The 25,932-nt window shown below is 39.8% G+C and overlaps 1 protein-coding gene across 6 annotated transcripts in view; it reads right to left on the reverse strand.

Moving 5' to 3' along the window:
• Nucleotides 1-25,932, reverse strand: part of Atp13a4 (ATPase 13A4) — a 129,047-nt gene that overhangs the window by 15,207 nt on the left and 87,908 nt on the right. For 5 of the 6 annotated variants that reach the window (XM_008839022.1, XM_008839026.1, XM_008839024.1 and 2 more), the window contains 11 exons: nucleotides 24,522-24,608; nucleotides 24,147-24,300; nucleotides 23,166-23,277; nucleotides 17,292-17,416; nucleotides 12,896-13,059; nucleotides 11,967-12,089; nucleotides 10,475-10,554; nucleotides 9,132-9,174; nucleotides 8,696-8,805; nucleotides 6,686-6,782; nucleotides 5,009-5,081 (listed from right to left, as the gene is read on the reverse strand). In XM_008839022.1, coding sequence (XP_008837244.1) covers nucleotides 5,009-5,081; nucleotides 6,686-6,782; nucleotides 8,696-8,805; nucleotides 9,132-9,174; nucleotides 10,475-10,554; nucleotides 11,967-12,089; nucleotides 12,896-13,059; nucleotides 17,292-17,416; nucleotides 23,166-23,277; nucleotides 24,147-24,300; nucleotides 24,522-24,608 — 1,168 coding nt within the window. The remainder of the gene's footprint in view (nucleotides 1-5,008; nucleotides 5,082-6,685; nucleotides 6,783-8,695; nucleotides 8,806-9,131; nucleotides 9,175-10,474; nucleotides 10,555-11,966; nucleotides 12,090-12,895; nucleotides 13,060-17,291; nucleotides 17,417-23,165; nucleotides 23,278-24,146; nucleotides 24,301-24,521; nucleotides 24,609-25,932) is intronic. The other variant, XM_008839027.1, reaches the window with a different exon arrangement.

The raw sequence follows: 25,932 nt of genomic DNA on the forward strand, positions 1-25,932 counted from the left end.
GAGGAGAGGAGAGGAGAGGAGAGGAGAGGAGAGGAGAGGAGAAACATAATATTTTTAAAAAGTGAAAATTCAGATGGGGAGCATACCTTTAATCCCAGCAGAAGCAGGCCATCTCTATGAGATGGAGGCCAATCTCATCTACATAGTGAGTTCCAGGCCAGCTGGGGCTACACACACACACACACACACACACACACACACACCCCAAAACAAAACAAAAGTGAGGATTTGGAAGTTGGCTCAGTGGCACTTGCCACCAATCCCAACAACCTGAATTGGATTCCTGGAACCTGCATCATGTAAGGAGAGCACTGACTCCACAAGTTTGCCCTTTAACCTCCACATGTGTGCCATGGTGCATGTGCACACACACACACACATACATGCATGCATGATAGACGACAGATAGATGACAGATAGAAGATAGATGATAGATAGATAGATAGATAGATAGATAGATAGATAGATAGATAGATAGATAGATAGATAGATAGATAGATAGATAGATAGATAGATAGATAGATAGATAGATAGATAGATAGATAGATAGATAGATAGATAGATAGATAGATAGATAGATAGATAGATAGATAGATAGATAGATAGATAGATAGATAGATAGATAGATAGATAGATAGATAGATAGATAGATAGATAGATAGATAGATGATAGATAGATAGATAGATAGATAGATAGATAGATAGATGATACATAGATAGATGATAGGTTAGATAGATGATAGATGATTGATAGATAGATAGATGAAAGATAGATAGATAATAAAATGTAATTTTAAAAATTGTAACATGGTGGGGCCTAGAGAGATGGCTCAGCAGTTAAGAGCACTGACTGCTCTTGCAGAGGACTCGGGTTTGATTCCCAGAATCCACATGGCAGCTATGAACCATCCTTAACTCCAGTTCCAGGGAAATCTGACACCCTCTTCTGACCTCCACGGCATTGCACAACACTCACATACATGCAGGCAATACACTCATAAAATAAAAATAATAAATAAAATATATTTCTTAAAAATTGTAATGTAGTGCATGCCTCTAATCCCAGCACTCAGGAGGCAGAGGCAGCCAGATCTCTATGAGTTCAAGGCCAGCCTGGTCTGCATAGCAAATTCTAGGCCAGCTGTGGCTACAGGGAGACTCTGTCTCAAAAAACAAAGAAAGTGTAAGGTGAAACGAAAATATACATAACAGGAGAAAAAGTGTATCCATACACCTGAGGAGGGCTTGATATCCACAATATACTAAGACATTCTACAATTCAATAGCCAAAAGATAAAAACTCAGAATAGTTAAAGGATTTGAATAAACATTCGCTACAAGAATAATACAAAGCAGGTAATAAGCACATGAAAGTACATCCAACCTCACCAGTCATCAGAGAAATGCAAACCAAAACAATAAGACAAAACTAAATTACAGCTAAGCTTATTATTTCAAAGTTAAATACTAAGTTTTGGTTGAGGCTGTTAAGAAATTAAAATTCTCAGGGCTGGAGAGAGGACTTAGCCTTAAGAGCACTGACTGCTCTGGCAAAGGACCCGGGTTCCATTCCCAGCACACATATTGGAGGCTAACAACTGTCTGTGATTCCAGTTTCAGGGGTTCTGATGCCTTCTTCTGACCTCCGTGGCATTGCATGACACGGGTGCACTTACATACATGCAGGCAAAACACTCATACATGTAAAATAAAAATAATGAATAAAATAATTTTAAAAGAAATTCGAATTATCATCTATTGCTAGTGTGGATGTAAAGTGACATAGTCTCTAGGAAAATAGTTTGATGAGTCCTTGAAAAGTTAAATATCTGGTTATCACATAACAGAAATTCCATTTTATTCCTCAAAGAATTGAAACAAAACTCAACCAGATGCTTTATATAAAATTTTAGTGCAGCACTGTCCACTATAGCTAAATGACAAGAGCAACCTAATTCCAACAAGAGATAAACAAACAAAATGTGTGCATGTGTGTGTGTGTGCGTGTGCGTGTGCGTGTGTGTGCTATTTTAAAGCACACTGCTCCATGGCATAAAGCACTCTCACACTGTTGTGCAACCATCACCATTATCTACTACCAAAGTGTTTCTAAAGCTATTGAATCCTCTACAGCTCCTTGGTATCACCATTCTACTTCTGTCTCTAGGTATGTTGTGTGTGTGTGTGTGTGTGTGTGTGTTCATTTCGCTTTTGGCTATAAGATAGAATGAAGTTCTGATATATGCTGCAAAATGTAGGCTCCCTGGAAACATTATGCGAACTGAAAGCAACCAGAAACAAAGGAAAGAACTGTATGATTTCATGTACACAAAAATATATGGATTAGGCAGATTCACTATGATAAAAAGTACAGGAAAAGTTCATGGACTGAAAAGGGAGAGAACTGGGTGTTCTTGCTTAGTAGGTAAGGCATCCGTTTGGAAATAGACACTGCCAATGGTTGATAGAATTTTGAATGGAATTTGTGTTTCTGAATTATATGCTTAAAATGGAAAACTTCATGTTATAAGCGCATTTTACCAAAAACCAATTTAGTAACATTTAAAAATAGTTATGAATGAGGATGAAGCCAGGCATACAGGTGCATGTCTATAATTCCAGGACTTGGATGGGTGAGGCAGGATCACAAATTTCAGGGCAGCCTGGGCTACACTTTTTCTTAAAAAAATAAATCATTTGTACAACTACATAAAAATAATTCAAGTTAAAAGGGAAAGGCTGAAAGAAATGCATCAGAATACTTAAATTTGTTAGTTCTGAATAGCAGGATAAAAGTGGGCCTTTTTCTTTTACAATATTTCCTATCTTCTTTTCACAGTGAATACATGTTACGAACATGTATATTTAATATTTGTTAAACAGAAAATATGAACTTTATTTAATAAAAAATAGAGAAAAGTCAGGAGATTTTTATTTAAGGAGATGAGAACAACCATAAAATAGATGAGAGATTTTTCTAAATATCTGAAGTACTACAGGGGGAGAAAAATCAGATTACTCTATGTTACTCCAAATGGTCTGCAGACTTGGGATGGGTGAAAGTTCTAGAAATAATTTTGTTCCATGTAAAGTTAAGGAAAGCTCTGTTAGTTACAGGTACCACCCAAAAGCATTATTTCAAAAGACCCAGCAGATGCCAATGAGCTGCTTGCCTGTGCCAGGCAGAGCTACAGATACTGAAAACACAGCATGGATCAGACAGACAGGGTCCTGGTCTCATGGAACACTCTAGAGGAGGGAGACAGACATGAAAACAAAACAAAGACAAATGTCATAATGTCAGATTATGTGAAATACTGTGAAAAATAAAGCACTTATATGACAAAAAATAACTTAGCCACTAAAACATAGTGAGCTTTTGGCTGAGATGTGAATAATGAGGAAAAAGCCAACGCCATGTGAGGTTCTGAGACAGAGTATGTTATGCTGAGGGCAGGGCAAATGCAAGGATGCTGTGGTGGCCACAGCTCGACAGTGCCCAAGAAGCAGAGCCACCAGCACACTGGGCACAAGTACCTAGTAATATGATCAGAGATGGGGTTGAAATGGGCAGGATCCCAGTCACTAAGATTTGAATCTCATGGAAATGAGAAGCCAAGGGAGCTTTCAAACAGACGTTTATTTACTGTTATTATTGTAGTGGGGGTGTGCCACAGTGTATGTGTGGAGATCATAGAACAACTCTGTGGAGTCAGTTCTCTACTTCCACCTTTATATGGGTTCTGGGGATCCAGTTCAGATCACCAGGCTTGTGAAGCAAGCACCATTATCTTCTGAGCCATCTCATCAGCACCCACAGGAACATTTTGAAGAAGAATGACACTGTAATATTTACACTTCAACCAACACTCTTACTATCATGTGAAAGGTAAATGGTACAACCAAGCCAAGCATGTATGAAAATGCCATAGGGAAACTTGTTATTTTTATATAATTCTTTTAAAGAGTAAATGAGTTATGAAGGCATTGCTGGCCCAATCCACAGGAGAGGTGACAGCTGTTGGTGTAAAGGCGAGATGGTCTCATGATGCGCTTTGGCAACAGATCCACTAGGAACTTCCCATGTATTAGATACAAAGGGTGAAAAAAGAGAAAATTTAGGAATGACTCTAGGTCTTTGACTTGAACAACTTGGTAGATAGTAATACTGCATCAATATAACACAAGCTCCATATGGAAAGGGGTAATTTTGCTTTGCTTTATTTTACTTTATTTCATTCATGTATTCAAATTGCCTAGAGCATTCAGTGGCAAAGACAAGTGACTCAGAAAATACCTATAGTGTCAGATTATAGGAAATACTGTGAAAAAGAAAGCAGAGGTATATGACAGAATAACTGTCTTAGTCACTAAAACATAGTGACATTTTAGCTGAGGGATGAATAATGAATAAAAAGCCAAAGCCATGTGAAGCTTTAAGAAAGAGTATGTTAAGCAAAGGGCAGGACATATGCAAAGATGCTGTGGTGACCACAACTTGATAATGCCCAGATGTCTGGAAAAACTGAGAGTTCTACTTGAATACGCTAGGAAGACAATTCATATATTCATTAGGAAGGTGGGAAGTAGGAGTGGTATAATGGCAAGATTACCTTTAAGCTCTCCTTTTAATACTGAGAGGCTACAATTTGGAGATCAGAAACCAAAAGCCACTTACTTAACTTCTACCAGTTGAATACATTCCAAATTGATCTACACCTAAAATCACACTCAAGTTACTTCCTATTTTTAAGGTACATTTTCATTTTAACACACGATGTCCATTTATAGAAGCTCTGTACTTTCTTTATAAAAAGGAAAATGATCAGCTTTTCTTTTCTAACATTTTCTTTTAATAAAATTGGGTGTTCTATCCCTTCTTTCTCCCCCACGCTTCATCTTTGAGACTACGTATCGTACATCAAAGGTGCTCTTGCCACCTTTGCAGCAGTGGAAGAGAGCAGCTGTGGGGAGCAGCTCTGGGAAGAAGATGTTAATAGCGCCTTACTTGTCACACCAATAAGAGTTGTGATGGCCAGATCCTGGAATAAGAACTGGTAATTTGAAAAGCTGTTTGTCTCCTGGAAATAAAAAGGAAAGCAGATAAAATTGATAAGCTTTTGGGTGACTTGAATTCAGTTTCTCCCTACAACCCAGAAATTTTCAAGGAAGTCACTGGGATGACATAGTCAGAGGCTTCTTTGGATTGGTGAGTGGTTGTGGTGGTGGTGGAAATGTGAAACCTATGCCTTGCCTGTGGAACCCTCTCCCACAAGGAGGGTCTCCTCAGTGTGTTCACTGGGCTGAAGCCTGTGTGTCAGCACTGCCCACTGTTGGGGGGCCATCTAGATACAACTCCTCTCTTTCTGCTGCCTAGCAGAAAAATGGTTTTGGTCTGGCATAGTAAAATCATGTATTCCCAACAGTCCCAAGGGACAACTGTTTGGTAGTCTTACATACATTTTGCTAATGAAAAATTAGAGCAACTGAACTCATGTCCTTGGGTATCATTAGGTGAGATGTTACAATTTCTTACATAAATTAGGATGCTAATCTTATTTTAAAAGGTGTTCAGGTCTTATTGATTTCCTTGTTCTCACATATTAGGTGATGGGAGACCATAATATAGCATGTTTAACTATACTTTGAGAATAAGCTATTGGGATTCCAAGAGTCAAGTTCCCATAAACAGCTTAACCTCTAGCCCCTTCATCAATGAGTCTGAAAACACAATAAATATGGAAGCAATGAGATTAAAACCTTGACCCTAGAAGAAGGAGTGCAGGAAGTAAAGATGAACCCTGATAAGACATCTGTAGCACAAATGAAATTCCCTTTCTTGGTATCAGTTAATATAGCCACATATTGAATTGAGAAACTATAGGCATATCTATTCCCTTTTTATAGCATGTTAAATAATAAAAGTCATCACAAGATACATGTGTTTTTGTATTTTGATATGCCAATTTTCAGGTCTATGTATTCAGGGAGTTAGAGGTCTGATAGCTTATTCTTAATTGAAAGTCAACTGCCAAATTTTCAGTAATGCTAATCTTTAGCTGTTAAACACAACCACTATAAACACTACAGTTGTGCAAACAAATTAATTGTTTATATAAAGTTAATAGGTACTAAAAGCTTGGCATTGCCTATTCCTTTTCCTACATTCTCTATTATCTATGTTCTCGAAGTTATTTACAACTCATATTTATAAGGAGCAAGTACTGTGTAAGAGTATGCTGCTATTGTATGTCTCTTCTCCATTCAACATTCAATTTCACCTGTCAAGTTTGCTTGATATTTATATCCCTGAACTTGACAACCAACAATAATCAGGGAAGCCAGTTACGAAGTACTACTTCAGTGCAGAGAATCAACTCTGCAGTGAATGGAAATGGGAAGGCAGACCTGTTCCATGCAGGTGAAAGTGACAAAACAAAAGTGATGGATTCAGTTCTGATCCTCAGTTATCACTCAATAGGGTGTTTTTATATCAGAAATTGTTGTTATATCAAATAATTTGTCCTGCACATTTGTCTATCTGATTTATTTTGTAAAATCTTAAGGATACTTTTCAAAGCACTCTTGATGCTCAAATATCCTATTTATACTTTGTTGCATTGGAAATTCAGTGAACCACTTGTTTTAGTTCTCACTAACCAAGAGGCTAGGTCCCAAGTCATACCCAGTAGAGCAGCAGAACACCAACATACTGAATCATGCTGTACAGGGCCATGTACTTAAACATGCAAAAGGAGGTGACAAGAGCTGCACGTCCTTCCCTGTGTAAGAAAAGGAATGAGAACAGGATGAAACGAAAGCAATGAAGAGAAACTGGGTGTTATTCTGTGCCTTTCACCTAAGCCTAGGACAAAAAAAGTCAGACATCTGGTTCTATGATAGCTCGTCCACATACTGGACAACCTCGACCAGGTAGGAGCTAAATGACTAGCCATTCAGAATAGGCCGGTTCTGGGCCAATGTCCACAGCCTTGACCTGGCAATGGACTTGATTTATAATTACTCTTGTCCATTATACATGGAATTGTTTCAGCTCCTGAACTCAGAGCCAGGGAACGTGGGAGCTAGTCCCAGACCCCATATCCATGTGCTAATGTGGTTTGGAAGGTTACTTCCCTGTCCCAGTTTCTGCATCTGTGAACTAAGGATATAAATAAGGTTTGGGAGTGTTTTTCAAGCAGGTGCTCCAGGAATTTGGCAGGCATTTGATCCAAATTTCACTTTGAAAATTCCAATTTCTCCTAAAACTGGGCTAAAAAATGTGCACACTCAAATTATTTATGTGTCATACTTGAGTAGCCTGGACACAAAGAGCATGCTCCTTTGTGCTCTTGTTGACTGGCACTGAACACATAGCACATCAAAGCATTAAAAAGATGCTGTATAGCCAGGTGTGGTGGTACACACCTTTAATCCCAGCACTCGGGAGGCAGGGGCAGACAGATCTCTGAGTTCAAGGCCAGCCTGGTCTACATAGTGAGTTCCAGGACAGCTTGGGTTACAGGGAGACCCTGTCTCAAAAACACCAAAAAAGATGCTGTATAAAATGACAGTTCTTTCAATTTCATTTAGGTGGGATAGGACTTTAATTTACTTATGGTCATAGGAATGGTCAATCCTCCAGGAAAAAGCATATAACTAACTTCCTGTGAATCCAAGACCTGACCTCAAACAGGGGCTTCCCCCTGGTCTTGCTGCCGCCACTTGCTCTGCCCAGAAGGTAGTTTCTTCCCATTTCTCACCTTCTTAGAGAGATTTTACCAAGATACCCTGTCCAAAGCAGTGAATTCCTCTTCCCCAGAAGTGCTGTACCCCCTTGCACTATCCATTTTATTTCTTTGACAGCACACATCAAGTTCTTTAAGAATTGTCTTTATTGATCTGCTTTGGATGCTGGTACTAGTTCCCCCTCCACCAAATCTTAGTCAAGTACATGAATAAACATCTGAAATAACCGAAGCTAGGCAAATCATTATATTAATATGGTAAAAACCGTTTACGAAGAGAAAAGTACATTCAAACAAAGAGTTTGATTGCAATCTTGAGGCTTGTTTGTTTCTATGAGTATGTTCTCTGACCTCTGATTATTTACATTACAAAAGAAAAATAGCCATGCCTATCTCTGCAGGCTGTTTTGAAGTATAAAATAATAGGTCCTCAAGTACTTTTGAAACTACAAACACATGCTACTTATGATAACAAAGAGTGGCCACAGGCCGCCTCTCCAACTGAAGAAAAATGGACTAGAGTGTATATCCTGGAGAAAATGCAGCACCAAGGCATATTCAGTGGGAACAGCAAAGGTTAGTAGAGATTTTTAAGTTGGGGATGGGAAGGGCACCCTGATGAAGCATCAAGAGGCAAGAAAGGAGGAAGGCAAATGGGTTTTCCTCTATCCTCCAGGAAAAAGCATCTCAACTAAAATAACTGCTAATATAATTTAGACAATAACAATTGGTTAAAATGATATAATCAATTACTTTTGCTGGAAATGACACTCCCAGTTATTTATAACTCCTGTTAAGTACATCTAGCAGTAGAATATTTATTGTAATTTTTCCAGAATCACCCTCTCTATCTAGGGTACTATGTTTCTATGTTTTTCCCCAGGCAAAATAATGTTTATCTGTAACCAAAAGTCAAGAGAGAAAATAACACTGAGATGACTACTTACTTGATAAGGTGAGGTACACACTCAATATTTGGAGTTTTGGAAGTGAAAGGTGAGGCCACTGATGCCTCCTGCTCTGATAAAGAGATGCCCACATGAGCCATTTTCAAAGCCTGAAAGCCAAGAATCAACTTATTGTCTGTGTACACACACCTCTACGAAGCCATTAAAGACGGCCCTTTAAACTGGCCACGAGGTGGCTTATGAACCCCAACAGGGAGATGACCAGACTTTACCCTGTTTGAAACCCAAGGAAGGGATGGCATTGGGATATCTACTCAAAGTGGGAGCTCTCAACCCAAGTTCTATTTAGCCTTTAGAGACCACTGAGTCATTGTGTGGCTTTGGTCAAAACCTTCCCAAGTTTATCCATTCTTGAAAATGATACACAACCCAAGTATTTTTGAGAGCTTATGGTCACACACTGGCAGCTACTTACTCCACAGTCATTGGCTCCATCACCACACATACCTACAAAGTAACTGAAAGAGAAATGTGAATTGTAGAGATCAAAGCTAATCTTTGTAGTTTAAAAAACAGAATGATGATCCTTACTTGGGGTTTAAACTTATTATTGATTTTTTAGGAAGTTACCCTAAGAGAGAAGTAAAAGCAAAGTGTGATTCAGCAGTTTCTAAAGCGGCTTGAGAAACCCAGCACCACTCCCAGTCAGTGCTCTGTACAGACACTGGACTTTGCTTCTTAGACAACAGCTTGTTCCACTGAGGGTGCATACAATCGTATGAAAAGACACAACACAATAGGATTTGATCTAGAAGCCAGAAGGTCTAGATTTTTTACCTCATCATCTTGTCATTTCCCCATCAAACACTAGATTGGAAAGTGACTAATAAATTCTGAAGTGATAAACAAGCATTAGTTGCTGGAGGACATTCATGGTCATTTTCACTTGGCTGAAAATGAAGTGTCAGGCCAAGAAGTTGAAAAAAGAAAATAGAGAACCCGTTTCAAGAGAACTTGTTGAGGCTGCACCTAATACTTCTGTCTGGAATTGCTGACACAGATTATGAACAGTTTCTTAAAAGACATACATTCACTGTAGAGGCTGTACTTTTCTTTACACTGTTATGAAGTCATTAGTTTACTCTGCAGCTTTTCAGTCATAAAGAGAAGCTTTTTAATGATTAAATCACATAACTAGGAAGATGGAGTAGGAGTAGGAGTCAGGTTGATATGGCCTAGTGCCACTATTCCATGAGTTCCATTAACAGAAAATAAATTGTCCCAAATAATGAGCACTGTTTGCTCTACTCATTTTGTCTGGGAATGGAGACCCTTTTGTGTTAGAAGTATTGGAATGGCTTGTGCTAGGAAGGCTGCTTTGGTATAAGACTATTTTAATATTGAGGGATTAGATAAATCTCTTGTCACATGAACCTCTCTGTATTACAGCTGTGATGATAACTTAAGAAAATAAAGTCTAAATTCTCATGGTACCTTCAGGATCGGGGTCCAGTCACCCTCTCCATGCCCTTTCGTGCCCCTTACCTTCCAGTACAACAGCTCTTAACTTTGAACACAAAAGTGACATGTGAGGAGCTCTGCAAAGACGCTATGCTCAAGCCCCATAGAAGAAATTCAATCAGTATCTTTGGAAAGTGTGGTGCTTATATTGCTGCTTTTTCAAAGTTCTCCCAGTGACCGTCATCTGAATGGGTAAGATGCCCTGCCCGAGCCTACTGTGTGGCTCCCTGTACCTTACGTTCCCTTTCTGTCAAGCCTCCATGTACTTCATACCACCTGAACTGACAGAGAACCTACTCCAGTTTCTGAAATTCTTCAACCAGACTGGATTTCTGCCCAGGAGACATTCTTGCAAATATGGTCCCATTGATTAGTATCTGCAAAGAATCCATAAAACCAACACTTTTATCACGTCACACATGAAGTCATTGAAAACAGAACACTGGCTGGCTAGTGATGTTAGTGAACAGGGAAAAAATTTATATACACACGTTTTGTGTTAAGATGGACATTGAGAATTTTTTGTCAGATAAATCCAGTGTTAACCAAATATCAGTATTTCTTCACAAAACAGTTTACAAAAATAATGGCCTACACAGTTTAGCCCAACTGCCATGGAGAATGTGGTCCTGAAAAATCTTGAGTTTCTAAACCAGACAAAATCCTAGCATAGACATGGGGAAGTGGGTAAGAAATCCCAATGCAGCCTAAGGAACATATGGCAGCTGATGGCTGCTGGGAAGGGGAGAGACAGCGTCTCACAGGGATGGGACTCTTGATGGGCCAGTTGGTGGACTCACACTTAAGGACATTTGGGAACACAATTCAAACTCTATAGACTCTATAGACTCTATATCATATGCATATAGTATATATATGTATGTGCATATATTAGAGTACGTTAAATTGGGTGGGGGGCAGTGGGGGAGGTAGGGATAGGCAGAGGATCTAAATGCCATCAAACTATATTATATGAAAATTGCAAAAACTTCAATAAAAAATAAAATTTAAGAAAAATTTTTATCTTCATGGAAACTTGAACCAGTAGAGCCCAAGCAATTACAACAAAACAATAGATCAGGACCCCAAGCAAAAGCAAAGCACTTGCTTCTCAGAAAAGCAGAAAACAGCCCAGTGACGAAATACTGGCTATTTGGGATCTAGTCGTACTGTCTGGACTGGACCAATATGAAATTCGGTTGTTATCCCAAACTTCAATTGAGCTATGGAACATGGATGGTCTGGGGTATGAAAACCTGTACCAGCTTTAAATCCTTCTGTAGCACATCTTTTGTTCCTTGTTCTTTGGGGCAGTAAAGCAGTTTAGCGTTCAGTCAAAGTCTATTCTTTGGCAAATGAGTTACCTGCCCCTACTATAAATTTATTCTTTATAAAAAAAAAAATCTTTAAGTTGGGACCGCCTCAGAATAGATGACTTCTACCACAAATCTAATGTATTCTTTTATTCTTGCCTGCCTTTCTGCGGTGTTTCTACTAAACTATGAAAGGCCTACACCATGGTAATAGTCTGAGAACTACCCAGAATCAATCCTCAGAACTGCCCTTCCATCCTAGAGATGGTATAAAATTGACTCATCAACTTTATTATTTTCAAATTTAATAGGGAGCAACAGTAACTTTTGCAAACATATCTCCTTCTTATGATATGTAGAACTATCAGCTGCATCTTGCCGATTGCCTATTTAGAACTTTGAAACTGTTTAGAGTGATGCTATGTAAGTGTCATGTTCAGCATCTTCACAGATGCCATTGCCTTCTTAGAACTCACCTTTGGCAGTAAACTGTTGAAATGCTGACTTATAACATGAAAGGATTTTCCACTCAGGGCAAAATGGTAACCACCTTCTTTGCCATTATCAGAGGTTTCTTCTCTAATGTTAATGTAATTGTCCTGCAACACAAGGTGCAATTGTTCAGTAATCTTCTACACGCTAGAGTGATTAGAACCACAAGCACATTGAAAGAAGGGATTAAAGACAGAGCAGGGTCTCTCTTGAGAAGACACACTCCAGCCCTGATTCCTCAGAGAACCACTTTTTCTTTGCTGGTTCAATCTTCACACACCACAGACACTAGTGAATAGAATAACATTTAACTCATGTCCTGTTCTCATCCTGATCTGATCTCCGTGAGTCTCAGAGAAGAGCGCATTTCACACATTTCAAGTGTAAAATACAAAGCACTACAGTTTAACAAATCTCTCCCAGAAGTGAGAACTTACTATTTTTTTCTAACAGAATTAATATTGCTCCACAAGGGCACAGGAAATAGAATGCTAACAAAGTTAGAGATAAATGGACAAAACTTTTTTCCTACCCTGAAGACAAAGTCTGATTTTCCAGTACACACAACAGGGACTCTCCCAGGCACTAAATCCCCTTTGAATCCAATGGGGTGGCTGACAAGCAAGGAGAAATGTGGGAAGTTAAATCTGCAGCTCTGCCTACTATATTCCTTCTACTAAAAAGCCAAAATGTTTCTTAAGTGTCAAAGAATGGATTGTTTTCAGCACCCAGAAGAGCCTGTACCTTAGGAGATAGTAGGAACAATGTAAAAAACTGATATAATTGGATTCATACTGTTAGAAAAGTTTGTTGACTTGAGGTCACCGCAAGACTTGTGCTAGTCACAACTGTCACTTACCACCCCTGTGAGGCAAGTCAGATAACACAGTGGAGGGTCTGTGTTCAGGTATACCTGATGCCCATATGGAACATGTTTCTTCTCCTCTACTAATTTCCAAGAGAGAGATGCTGATGAAGACCCAGTGGCTTCGTTTGCCTCAACGAGAATGACTTTCTGGCCTTCAGAAACCATCCCAGACTTTCTGGCCACTGTTATTGCTGTCTGAAGGTTGTCACCTAGAAGAAAGGGAGAACATCCCAAGACGAGGTTGAGGAAAGGGTTCCAACACATGCAGAACTCGGGAAGCTAGGCTGAGGACTCCGTTCTTGTTTCCGGAATGAAGATCATTGGTAACGTCTTGTTCAGCCCAGTTCTGGGACTCCATGGCCCCATTGTCTCCTTCCCAACACATTACTTTAAAACCTACTAGTGAATACTTATCAGAGACTAGGAATGGAAAATTCAAATCTAATTCTTCCCTTTGTTTCCACCTTTGCAAACATGTAGAGAAAGCCCTGGTTTAATAACATATCTGGTGGGTCCAAGTTTAATTAAAATGAAGTAAGCCCACTATCATCTGTCTCTCCCATTGATTACAGCTGAAAACTAAACAGAAAATTTAAAGAAGCAATAACTCATGGAATTTGAAGAGTAAACAAAAGTAACCAAGCTGCAGAGGGGAATTCAGCTTGGAGAAGCAAGCTACCCCAGGATGAGTGTCGTCACTCTTTTCTCTTTCCTCTCGTGTTTGACTTGAATATTTACCCTGTGCAGGCAGGTACAACTCCAAGAGAAACCCAGTCTTTCTGGATAAAGGAGCCAAAGAAAAAAGGGTGCCAGGAAGGTGTGGAGTATGAAGAAAATGTTAGAGGATGAAAGCTGGAGAAGGGGACCAATTCAGGGGATGATCTATGTAAATCCCAGGTGACCCAGAGCCTGTGTGAAGCAGACCATTAGAAAGAAAACATAAGTTCTAATAATTGAACTGTTAGATAAATCATCTCCCATTTTCCAGAGTCACACTTGAGTGGGGCAGACCCAAATATCATGGTGTACCAACATGCAGTATCTAAGCTAATATTGAAATTTCTACAATACATTGAGAATACATTTAATACATTGAGAATTCTCAGTAACAACAACAAAGCCTGAAAAATCTCACCATCAGTTACAAAATATTAATATCAAAGTTGCCTACATTTTGACGACTCAGATGTTGAGATGATCAGATAATGGTTTTAAGAAGCTACTACAGGTCTAGCAAGGTGGCTTAGTCCGTAAAATCACTTGCTGCGCAAGCCTGATGAGCACCCACATGCACCATATACACACACAATAACAATTAAATTTTAATTTTTAAAGAAGTTATTATAGCAGATTTATCTTGGGCTATCTTTAGCCCCTTAACTAGCCATTCCTGGCTCACCTCTGTGACTGATCTAACATCCTGTGACTAACAGGTTAAAAACCTTTTGGAATGTATTAATTCAGCAAAACCTTAGTTTCCACCAATCAAAAGGCTGAGTGCCATTAGAAGTTATCTGAGACCTGTAACTGAGACTTATTTGTTTTTCTGTAACCACCTGTCTAACGTTACTACAAATGTATTTGAAAAGTGCCTTGACTTATGACTTTCTTTGTTCTGTTACTATAAAAACTTCATGAAACTGCTTCCATGTTGGAACATGGAATTTGGAGTGACCTAAATCTGTTCCCAGGCTGTGGTCACTCATATTTGGCTCCAGAAAAAAAGTATCTCTTATTCCCTTAGGAAAAACAGGAGTTTTTATAAGCCTCCTTATTATGACAAATGTTAGTATTTATGAAACAAATGGGAAGACATAGTTCTCAACGAACAAATATGTAAATGGTTTTAAAATTGGATAATTTAGAAATAAAAAATATGTCTTAATTTTTTAATTCACTAGATGTACTCAGTAAGAGAATGATAATAGTAAAAAATAAGGGTCAGTGAGCTGGAAGTTAGGACAGCAGTAATTACATGGAGTGGAGAAAAAAGAACATTTTTTTTAAAAATGAAGAGGCCTACGTTATTAGAAAGACTCCCATTCTTGCCAGTAGAGTCTGAGGAGAAGAGAAAAACATTGAAACAGAAAAAGATAGTTGAAGAAATAGAAGAAAATGTCCCCAAATACTGTGAGAGACTTAAATGTACAGGTTCAAGAAGTTCAGAGAAACTCAAACAGGTTAAACTCAATGAGAACCATACCTACACCCATGAAGATCAAACTGCTAAAAGTCAAAGATAAGGGGAAAAAGCAGTTAGAGAAAAATAGCACATTATACACAAAAGAATAATGATTAAAACAGCCACAGATTTGTCATGAAAGCCAGGAGACAAAAGGAGACTTCCTGACTGGAAGGCACAATCCAGGCCTGAGTTCTAATCACCTGACAGTGAAATTGAACAACCTGTATCAATCTAGAGGTCATCACAGCTTGGTAGGCAAAGATTGGGCAGAATCAGGGGAACACACGGCTGTACAGCAGCCGCTGAAGACAGATGAAGCCTGAAACACAGATGCTCCACCAAATTGAGGGGCTGGACCTCTAAAGTGACACCTATCTCAAAACACCATCGAAGTACTTCACAACTCAAAACATGATTTGAAGGCAATAATCATTTTGCTGAATATTGAGGACTCTGATTATAGTTTATAAGAAATTAGATGTCCTCTCCCCAAATCTTAAAGAACTGAATAAAATTATAAAATTATAGCAATCATGAGAAATCACATAAGAGATGGACAGGATGAATCCAGGAGACTGCAGTAGACCTGACGTGGAAAATAGAAATTCTAGAGTAAAAATAGAGTAAAGACAGAGAACAAAGGCAATAATTAAATGAACAATAGGGAATATTTTCCTGAGAGGAAGAAGGCACATTAAACTGCCATCTCCCAGACTGAATTACTGAAAAAGAAAAGAAAAATACATAAGCAAACCCTCTAAATATCTGTATACGCCGAAGTCAAAGAAAAAATACGCGCAGGTTAAGAGTGAGTTTCTTATTATGGACTAGGATTGTGTTTATCCAATATCAAAGCCAGAAGGCGAAAATAGTACTTACATACAGATCATTAACCAAAAAGTATATTCCTCTGTGAGAACGAAGAAAACTATTATGAGTTTGTAAGAAATCAGAGAATATAGCACTCTCTGTCCCATCCAAGGACAATAAAGAAAGGAAAAAAAAAAAACAAGGGAGAAGAACAGAGCAGAATTTTCAGAATTTTCAACATGAGGAAAAGTGGAACTGAAGAGTAAGGTAGAACATGAGTAACTCTTATTTGTACGGTATCAAAATAGTTAGGGATTGAGTAGGAAAATGTTTAATATAAGTGCTACAGACTTTTGAAATAGAAAGGGCTATTGGGTAAAGGAAACTCAAATAGATAATAAACTATGCAGTAAAGCCTAAAAACAGACTGGGGCTTTGAAAGTGAGAAAGTTAAAGTATATAAGACTGTTGGGGATTATGGGACATAAAATAAGGGCTGGACAGGTGCAGAGGAGAGCAGAAGTATTCCAAAGTTCCTAGCGGTAGACTGGGGATCAGGTGTGCAAGGAAGTAAGGGCTTTGTGGAGGATGGTTCATGTTATTGACACAAGCAATAAAATTTAAAGCGTCTGTGACAGTGGAGAAAGGAAAGGCAAGGCTCTCTCAAAAATATAAATTCAGGAGATTAGTTATTCACTTGTAATGTCTTTTTCCTTAAAGTTACAGCATCCATTAAAGAGTGTTTGTAAAGTAAGGTCACGCATTCCCTTGAGTGATCCCTTCCCACCGCCCCCCTTGTTCATCAGATCTGGGGCTTGGGGTTAGGAGTCAAGATGGAAGTGCATTCTTTTTGTCTCCAGAATTAGATATTCCATTATTGGTGGTCTGTCAGTGTAGTTTATAAGACCGCATTGACTGGGCATACTTCTTCTAGCATTTGACAATAAAAATCACCAACTTTGTCATTCAAATGTCACCACTCAGAGACGACTCTCTTAACTGCTTTGCCTGAAGTTGATGGTCAGACACTACCAGACTGCTCTATTTGGGGTTTTGTTGGTTTTGCTTTGTTATCTTTTGTTGTTTTCGTTTTAGACTAGTTTCATGCTGGCTGGCCTGGAACTCATTATCTAGTCCTGGCTGGCCTCAAATGTATGGTAATTCTCTTGCTTCAGACTCCCCGGTGATGGGCTTACATGTGAGCACCACCACAGCAAGCATCAGATTTCCCATATTTGTGTGCCTCAAAACACTTGTTACACTATTTGATTGGCTGTTCCTCTGTGACAGAAGCTTGGTGAGTAACTTTGCCTTTTTGTTGCCTATCTCTGACATGTAGAGGGGCTCTTTGGCCCGTACTTGGTACTCAGCCATATTTGCTAGGTGATCCACGCTGAGTTCTACGCAGAGTTCCTGTTTTTACTGCACACTTTGCTCCATACATACCTGTGATCATCACCGTCCTTATCCGTGCAGCAATGAGCTCTTCCAGGACAGGCTTGGTCTCTTCCTTCAGTCGATTCTCCAAGATGAGCAATCCCAGAAATATCAGGTCTGATTCCACCTTCTCCCTGTTTAAACAGAAACTGCACATAATATATGTCTTTCTTATAGTGATTAAGGCAAAAAGATGAAGATCTCTCCTGAAATGGTCCCACTCTAGCACTGTTCCTCAGCTACTGATTATGTGCTAGGAACAATCCCAGCTGGGAACAGGAGGAGTTGGGATACTGAAATATTTACACAACTGAACCAAGAGGAAGTACTTGTTGGGCAAAGATTTGGCTTTAACCTTTGCAGACAAGGAGCTAATGACTGCAAGGGTGTCTTCTACCTGCGGTGGCTTCCCTGACTTTCATCCTCTCACCTGTTAGCCACAGAGAGAAGTTCTAGTTCATGACAAGTAATGCATAGGAAAAATACAAGAAAATATCCATTTTTCCAGAAACAAAGGCTGTATAGATGTCATTTTTGCCCCTTGAGGTATAATACAGATCATACCTCATGATCCCTTTATGCAACCCAGGCTCTGCCCCCATTCCCTCTTACTGATCTTCTGCAGTGAATATGGCTATTCCTGCAGTTCAGTGAGGTCTTGCATCAACTAGGGACATGGCCTAGTTAGAAACAATCCTAGGAAACCATTACTTCCTCCACACGGATGACAGGAGGGAAAAAGTTTGAGCCACTTGCCTCAGCGTGGAGTTGGAAGGATGACACTCCCTATAACTAATGCAAGTCTTTAAGTTTCCATATGATCTGGCTCCAAGCCATCATTCCAGCATCATCAATCCATAAACTCTCCCCCTGACTCCAGCCCAGTTGAACCACTTGGTATGGATATGCCCTACATATAACCATTTCCAGACATTGGCTCTAGACTGTTCCAAACACTTTTCCTTATTGCATGGAAGACATTGTAAATTTCCACCATCTCTACTGAAATCCTTCTATGTTTCCAGTGCCAAAGCACATACTACCTCCCCAAACAGGAATAACTGCCCTCAGCATCTTACTTCCACCTTCCCTAGCTTATTTTTATTTATCCATCCATTACTGGTATTGGCTTTTCATCTGTCTGTGTCTGACCCCTGAAGGGAAGACCATCTGATTCAAGGTACAGCTCACTGAAACACACACAATGCACACAATGCTCACATGCAGGAAGCGCTCAGCAGTGAAACTTAGCAGAAACACTCTGATGCATTGTGATCCTGGTTGGCCACACAACTGAGGGGAATTTATTTGTTCATTCAGTGTTCTTACTGAGAACTGAGATAGTCTGTTAAGCCCATCAGCGTCTATTGAGCATCTAATAAACGCCAGGAACAGGACCAAGGAAAAGGAGCAAACATGCAGGAGCTGTGGTAAGTCCAAGCTCAGAAATGTCACATTCAACCAGGAGGAAAAAATTAGACTTTACCACCTTGTTCATAAGGAAAGCTGGGAGAAGCACAATGGTAGGTGCAAAACTCAGAGCCTGTGGAATCAGAGAAGAGGCATTTCTGGGTAGAGTGATTAGAACCTTCCTGAAGGAGGTATTTGTGCTTCCCTTAAAGGATAACTAGCAGGTGCGTGGCTGGAGTTTTACAGTCTTTCTGTGGCTTCATACTCAGACCACAGGGTTCAGATATTTCAGAGATGATATGACATAAGCCAATAATAAGTTGCCACATCAGGCCAAGAAAATGGCTGTGAGGTAAAACGTCTGATACAGCCTTGACCATCTTGGAACTCCTATTTCTAGCTCCTCTGGGTTCCTCTGGCATATGGCCTTCATAGGGTTCAGTGAACAATATGATCAGGAGACTGGAGTCCCATTCTCAGCCCACCACTGCCTTGCTGTGGGTCCAGTGTGTTCCTTCAGTGGTGCCCCAGCACATCAGTAGCTCACCAAGGCTTCTGCCAGCTCCAACACTTCATCACCCTTCCTTTCATGAGTATTCAACCTGAACTAAGACATAAAAAGAAGTAAAGCCATTGGAACCCTGCAATGTAGAGTGGTACACTGTTTCGTCCTGATTCTTGAAGGGTCTTGTCATGTGTGGCTTTGGTTGTCATCTTTACCTTCCCTGACCTAGGAAGAGGGACACTCAGTTGGGGGATTTCTTCTATGGGACTGGCCTATGGCCATGTCTCTGAGGCATTTTCTTGGTTGTGATATAGGAGGGTCCAGCCCATTGTGGGCCGTGCACCTCTGGGCAAGTGCTCCTGGATTGTGTAAGAAAACAGGCTGAGGACAGGCCAGAGGAGCAAGCCAGTGAACAGCGTTCTTCTGTGGTCTCTGCTTCAGTTTCTGCCTCCAGGCTCCTGCCTTGAGTTCTTGCCTGGCTTCCCTCCATGATGGACTGTAAGCTATAATCTGAAATAAACCTTTTCCTCTTCAAGTTGCTTATGGTCAGAGTATATTATCACAACAGAAAGCAAACGAGAACAGGTCTCGAGTCCTGCAGTGTGCACCAGAGTGCTGCATTTTCCAGTTTGGGGCACTGGCACTGAATCTCCTCCAGTAGTACCTAAAACTAATAAAGGATTGTGGGCAGAACACAGAGACATTGGCAGCCTTGTAATTAACCTCATGTTCTTAAAATCCATGTGACTTTTAAAGGAAGAATTTTTTATAAAGTGGGCCGTAAACCTTATATAAGATTTTGATATCAATTCTAAAAGCACTGTGAATAAAGCCAAACCCACACCCCCACCACATGTATTCATGCACACCTGCCCACACACATGTATGCATACAGACCCACCCTCCCATTCATACATACACACCCACCCATCCTGCTACTACACACATGCATGCATGCACACCCACCCATCCTCCCCCTACATACATGCATGCATGGATGCACACCCACCCTCCCCCTACACATACACACACACACACACACACACACACACACACACACATACACACACACATAGGTACACTTGCATCCACATATACACAACAGAAAGAATGTTCTTTCAATCAGGGATAAGCAAAGTATAGATCAATCAGTTTAGTAATAAATACTGATAGTGATGATGTAGCTTTAAGATACGAGAGACAAATTGATAACCTAGGACCAAATCCTATTAGTCAATGTTTAGGCCTTACTAGATTTTTCACCAAAGTTAGAATTTAAATTTCAATACTGTTGGCAAAGGCAAGCACTCTCCTAAAGACCACAGCTCCCACCATGAGCAGTGGTGCAGTTACCTCCACGGTGAAGTGTTTGCTTTTACCTATGTGCTCCCAAACCATGAATTTATAACTTGTAGACATGCAGACACTTGAGTACATAATTAGCATATTCCCAATTCTGCACAGCCTTTCCTTGGACCCAAATTTTCTCTTGTGTGATTTGTGACATCCATTCTCAAAGTTCCTTATCAGTTCTGACTTCAGTGACTTAGAACTGAGTTGATAAGATCACACAAATATTCAGAGTTGTAATCATTAAAGGTTCAAGGATCACACTAACCTGGCTACAGGAGGAGTCACCCAATTATCCCAGAAATCTAGCTCTCAGCGACTGTCAGTGCACCACTTTTTTCAGTGCCTCACTTTGCCTGTTACCAAAGTCAAAGGGTTGGTCACATCAGCCATCTCCCAAGGGCAAAGCACTGCCTCTACATGATATTTGGGGTTTGGTTTTGGTTTTTGGTTTGATTATTTTTTTAATATTTTGTTTGTTTGTTTGTTTGTTTGTTTGTTTGTTTTTGAGACAGGATTTCTCTGTAGCTCCATCTGGCCTGGAACTTGCTATATACGCCAAGCTGGCCTCAATCTCAATCTCTGCCTCCCAAGTGCTGGGATTAAAGGTATCAGTCACCACGCCCAGCTTCCAGATGATATTTGGAGGGAAAAAAACCTTAACGGGAATACAAGATTTTCTGTAACGACTAATCGCAGAGAATCACCACTTCCCTTTTGAATGCTTAATTGAATATTCATGACATATCCAGAAATTTTTCCATTTCTTTTAGATTTTCTACTTTAGCAGAATATAGATTTTTAAAGTATGTCCTTATGGTTTTCTGAATCCTAAAGCAGTTTTTATACCTTCCTAAGTCAGCTTAGGTTTTTTGTTTGTTTGTTTCTATTATATTATTATACTACCATTAGTATACAGTACTATTATGGTATATATAATATTTCTGCATGAAACATGATAAAATTTTGTATTATTATATTTCCCTTAGTTGTTTCACATATAAGCACCAAGTATTTCTGCACATTCTTAATTTCGCAGGAATATAACTACCACACAAATTCAGGGGCGCACACTATTTCCTTCAAGTTTTACCAGGAATTGGTTCACAGAGCAATCTCCCTGACAGCAAGACTAAGGTATTCAAGACTGCATTATACAGCAGACTTTTGTGTGTAGCCACTTAAACCTCAGGATCTCTATTGTCAATAAGCAAGCTCCTCAATGTGTGTGTGTGTGTGTGTGTGTGTGTGTGTGTGTGTGTGTGTGTAGTAAGCAAGCTCCTCAATGTGTGTGTGTGTGTGTGTGTGTGTGTGTGTTTTCATGGGGGTTGAGTGTTTGCACCTATGTGTACATGCGTGTGGAGGCCAGAGGACAACCTCAGATGTTATTCCTCAGGTGCCCTGTACTCTTTTTTTGAGACAGGGTCTCTCACTAGCCTGGAACGCTCTAAGACAGGGTGGTTGCCAGAGAGCCCAGTATCTGTCTTCGCCTCTCCAGCACAGAGATTACAAGCATATGCCACCAAGCCCTGCCTGTTTGTACTTAACGAGCAAGCACTTCACCATCACCAACTGAGTCATCTCTCCCACCCCACAATTTGTGCCTTTTGTTTTATTAGAGTTGGTTGAGCACTTAGCAAACCATTGTTTTTATGTTATTTTCGTCTTCCTTTGAACTCCTATAAAATAGAGCGTTTACTTACTTGTTTTTACAAAATATATATCCAGAAAAAAATATGTCCAGGTAATTTATGTTATTTTCGTCTTCCTTTGAACTTACTTGTTTTTACAAAATATATATCCAGAAAAAAATATGTCCAGGTAATAGTACATATAAATTCTAAGATATTCAAGGAAGAGTTTAAAATATAGTTATAACTAAAAAGTGGGGACTCAGATCATTTTGAAAATAAATATGTGGGACCTTCCAAATTTAAAAATCGAAATAAGCCGTGATTAACCTCACAGCAGTGTAACTAGTAGTGACTGACATAAAGTCCAAGAAACAATGTTGAAGGCAAATAAACAAGATAGACCCCAAATCCCAGAAAATAAAACAGCAGATTAACTGCATTTTTATTACTGCAGTCCATTTCAGTTATTGAACATCCTTATTTTAATATACACATCAAAACATTTTCCAATATGACCCCTTGGAAATTATTCTTTTTTTTCCCTTCAAACATTACCTAGACTACATCAACCCAATTTATATTCACTGGCTTTAATAGTTGTGTATTTCTTACTAAGGGATTTTTGCCAAGTCAATGTGATGTTTTACTGTTTCCACACAATGTATCCTATATTGGGATCAGGGCCACCATTTCTGACTTGAAAACTCTGGTTAAATTCATATAACTCTTGTCACAAAAGCCTAAAGTCACATTATATTTTGCATTTTATCTATTTCCTATAAATTCTCCAAGTGTTCATGCTGGCTTTGTAATTTGGACAGGACAGAAAACTATATCCCTATCCATCATGTTCAGAGACACCTCCCATACACAACAACTAAAACTGTCTGCTGTTGGGCCCACCTCCAACCTTTGAGTCCCATCCCAGTTGGGTCATCAGCCCCAGACTATTTTTTTTTTTAAATGAAAATCCCCTTCTTTTACCTCAACATGGCAGTTGCGGGACAGTCAGTTTCCAGCTTCTTGTAGGCCAGAGCTATGACCCGGAACCCCTGTGTCGTGTAAATCTGAAGTTCACTAATAAAACTAGTTGGTACTGTTCAGAAAACAACACAGGATTAGTGTGCAATGTTTACTTAGCCAGTATGGGCAGAGAAATTCTTCACAATCATCAAATTCTTGCCCATGAAAACACAGTTCTAAAAGGCAGCAGGAGCAAGGCACCGAGAACTGAAAAGGTAACTATGCAGTCAGGGTTAGCACCTTAGGATCCGGTGCCGCTGAAACGAGAAGGAAGTATTTGAAAAACAAGGGTTCCTAGGGGATAGATTCTTTTGTCTAGAGTTTAACTCAAAATATTTACCAAGGGTCTACTACATGCAAGCTCTGCCCTACAGATTTTGGGTTAGTCCGGTAAAAACTAGTCTGCTAATACTAAAAGCAAAAACCATTGCTGTGGCTTACAATCTGGAAGGGTGTGGGGCACTTTGGAGGCTCTTCTATAAGAAGAAGAGGGTAGGTGAAGAAAGGAAGGGACTTTCTGGATGAGGGACTCTGATGTACTCAGGCATAGGGTCCTGAGATATCTCAAGGGACGCTCAGATGTAAGAGGAGGAGCCGTAAAGCATATCTGGAAAGTTCAGTAGAGGGTATGATCTCTAAGGAATTTGAGATCATGAGGGAAGCTATGAGAAGCAACCAAATGAAAAATTTCTAAAAAGTAGCAATGTCGTTGTCAGCACACAACCGGGGTTGACTCCTAGACGATGGTGCTATCATTACCCAAGATGGAAAACTGGAAAATACCAGAAGTGGAAAAGATAAGCTTGACTTGGTATTGTGTTTGAACTATCAGTGAATCAGCCAGTGGGTGATGCCCAGCTGGAGATAGAGACCAAGTGTTGTGGGAACAGTTGGGACTGGAAACAAAAATTTGTCTATTGTAAGCCAAGTCTGTTCACTAACCTGTGTCAGGTTGGCAAAAGCTGGCCACTCCCTCAGGTGAGCCTTTCATGAATGCCAGCCGGTCACCTCCCCTCTCTTGGACAATGACTGTCATCCTTTGCAATGCTGATGAGAATGGGAACTGATGCAGGACTGCAAGTCCTTCCACCGAAGTCTGCTTGAACAATGGAGAATGGAGAGGAACATGCTGGCAAAACTTTTAGTCATTGAGGTCTAAGTGCTCCTAATTGATCTTTATTTTACCACATAAAGGGGAAATGCATCACATTTTTCACATCTGGAATTCAAGGCACCTCTGTGAGCTTTCAAACACTGTGGGCCAGAGGAGTTTCCCCTAATTGGGGTGCCCTAGGTCGACTAGCATGCAAGGCTTACCTGGCCGATTGTGTCACGAGGCTTAACGACCATGGTGTGTGCGGGGACTCCCTCGATGTGGAAATCTTCCCCAGAAATAGTCATTTCCTATTTCACAAATGGGATATTTCACTGTAGAGATTTGTCTATTGTTCAGGCACTGATACTATACTCCAACCCTCCCTGTGGGAAGATTCCCTCAACCACCTCAGTGTTATTTACAGCATCTCCTCCCTCTGCTAGACATAGGTGAACCAGACTTTTTCCTACCCCAGGAAAACAAAACAGAAAGCACAATGCCATGGAAGTGCTACAGAACTTGAAGGACAGACACTTTTTGAATAATTCATGCAATTTATTGGGCTTTCACTGTTGGAATTGCTGCATAAAGGCACATCTCTATTTCTGAAAAGCTTAACTTGGAAACGGTGAGTGTGAATAGCCAGAATTATTTTGTATGAAGCAGGCATCTTGCAGTCTTTCTGTCTATGGAGTCACTGTTGATCCTGCTGTTCCCTGTGTGTCTAATATGGACTGATAGTCTTCAGGGCAGGGCAGGGAGGGGCTGTAAGATACACACTTAATGTCCAGTAATGTGATAATAATTACTCTAAATTATAATCAAGGAGACCTATCACCTAAAGATATTAAAGTGCTTTTTGATCATCTAATTGGGTGGCTGAAAAAAAAAATCTCAGAAAAGAAAATGTAATCCCTCCTTAAAGGTGCAGGAGCAGTAACCCAAAGTGGATAAGAGATTGCAAGGCACACCAAATGCAATGGAATCACATCCACTAGAGAAGGACAACCCTAAAGGCACCTCTTCCAGTGGTGTTCACACAGTGCCTAGGACCAGGGCTGCAAAGACCTATAGGGAGAGTAGCTGGGGTCATGTGCTCCCCATTTTCCCCTTTACCACACCTGTTGTGTCAGCCACAGCAACTCCAGCAATATGGCTTTCAAAGACTACTTTTGAATAAGGTTTCCCTTTAAAAACAGATTACCTTTTCTTTATCTTTTTATGTGAACATCCCTGGTCTAATTCAACCCCCTCATTTTATGGTCATGGGAGCCAAAATCCCACTTCACAGAGTTGAGCATTAGGTAAGGCAGAGCTTGAAACCAGAGACAGATTCCTGAACTATGATAGTATTTGCTCTTAAATCTAGTTTATAATCTTGGGGAAAACTCAGTAATGAATGGCTTTGCTTTGTTCTTTTAGAAATAAACAGAATACTCAATAAATTAGAATAAAAATCTTGGTTGTAATATATCTCTGATGTGTCCCAAGCACTGGAGAAAGTAGTGTTTCCCATTTCTCAGGTCTTAGAACACATAGTACTTTTTCATTTTCTATTAAAAAATTAATAATTGTATATATTTATGTAATACAATGTGATGCTTTGATCCATGTATATATTATAAAAAGATT

The sequence above is a fragment of the Nannospalax galili genome, unplaced genomic scaffold, assembly GCF_000622305.1.
Source record: "Nannospalax galili isolate Female #2095 unplaced genomic scaffold, S.galili_v1.0 scaffold599, whole genome shotgun sequence".
Lineage (NCBI taxonomy): Eukaryota > Metazoa > Chordata > Mammalia > Rodentia > Spalacidae > Nannospalax > Nannospalax galili.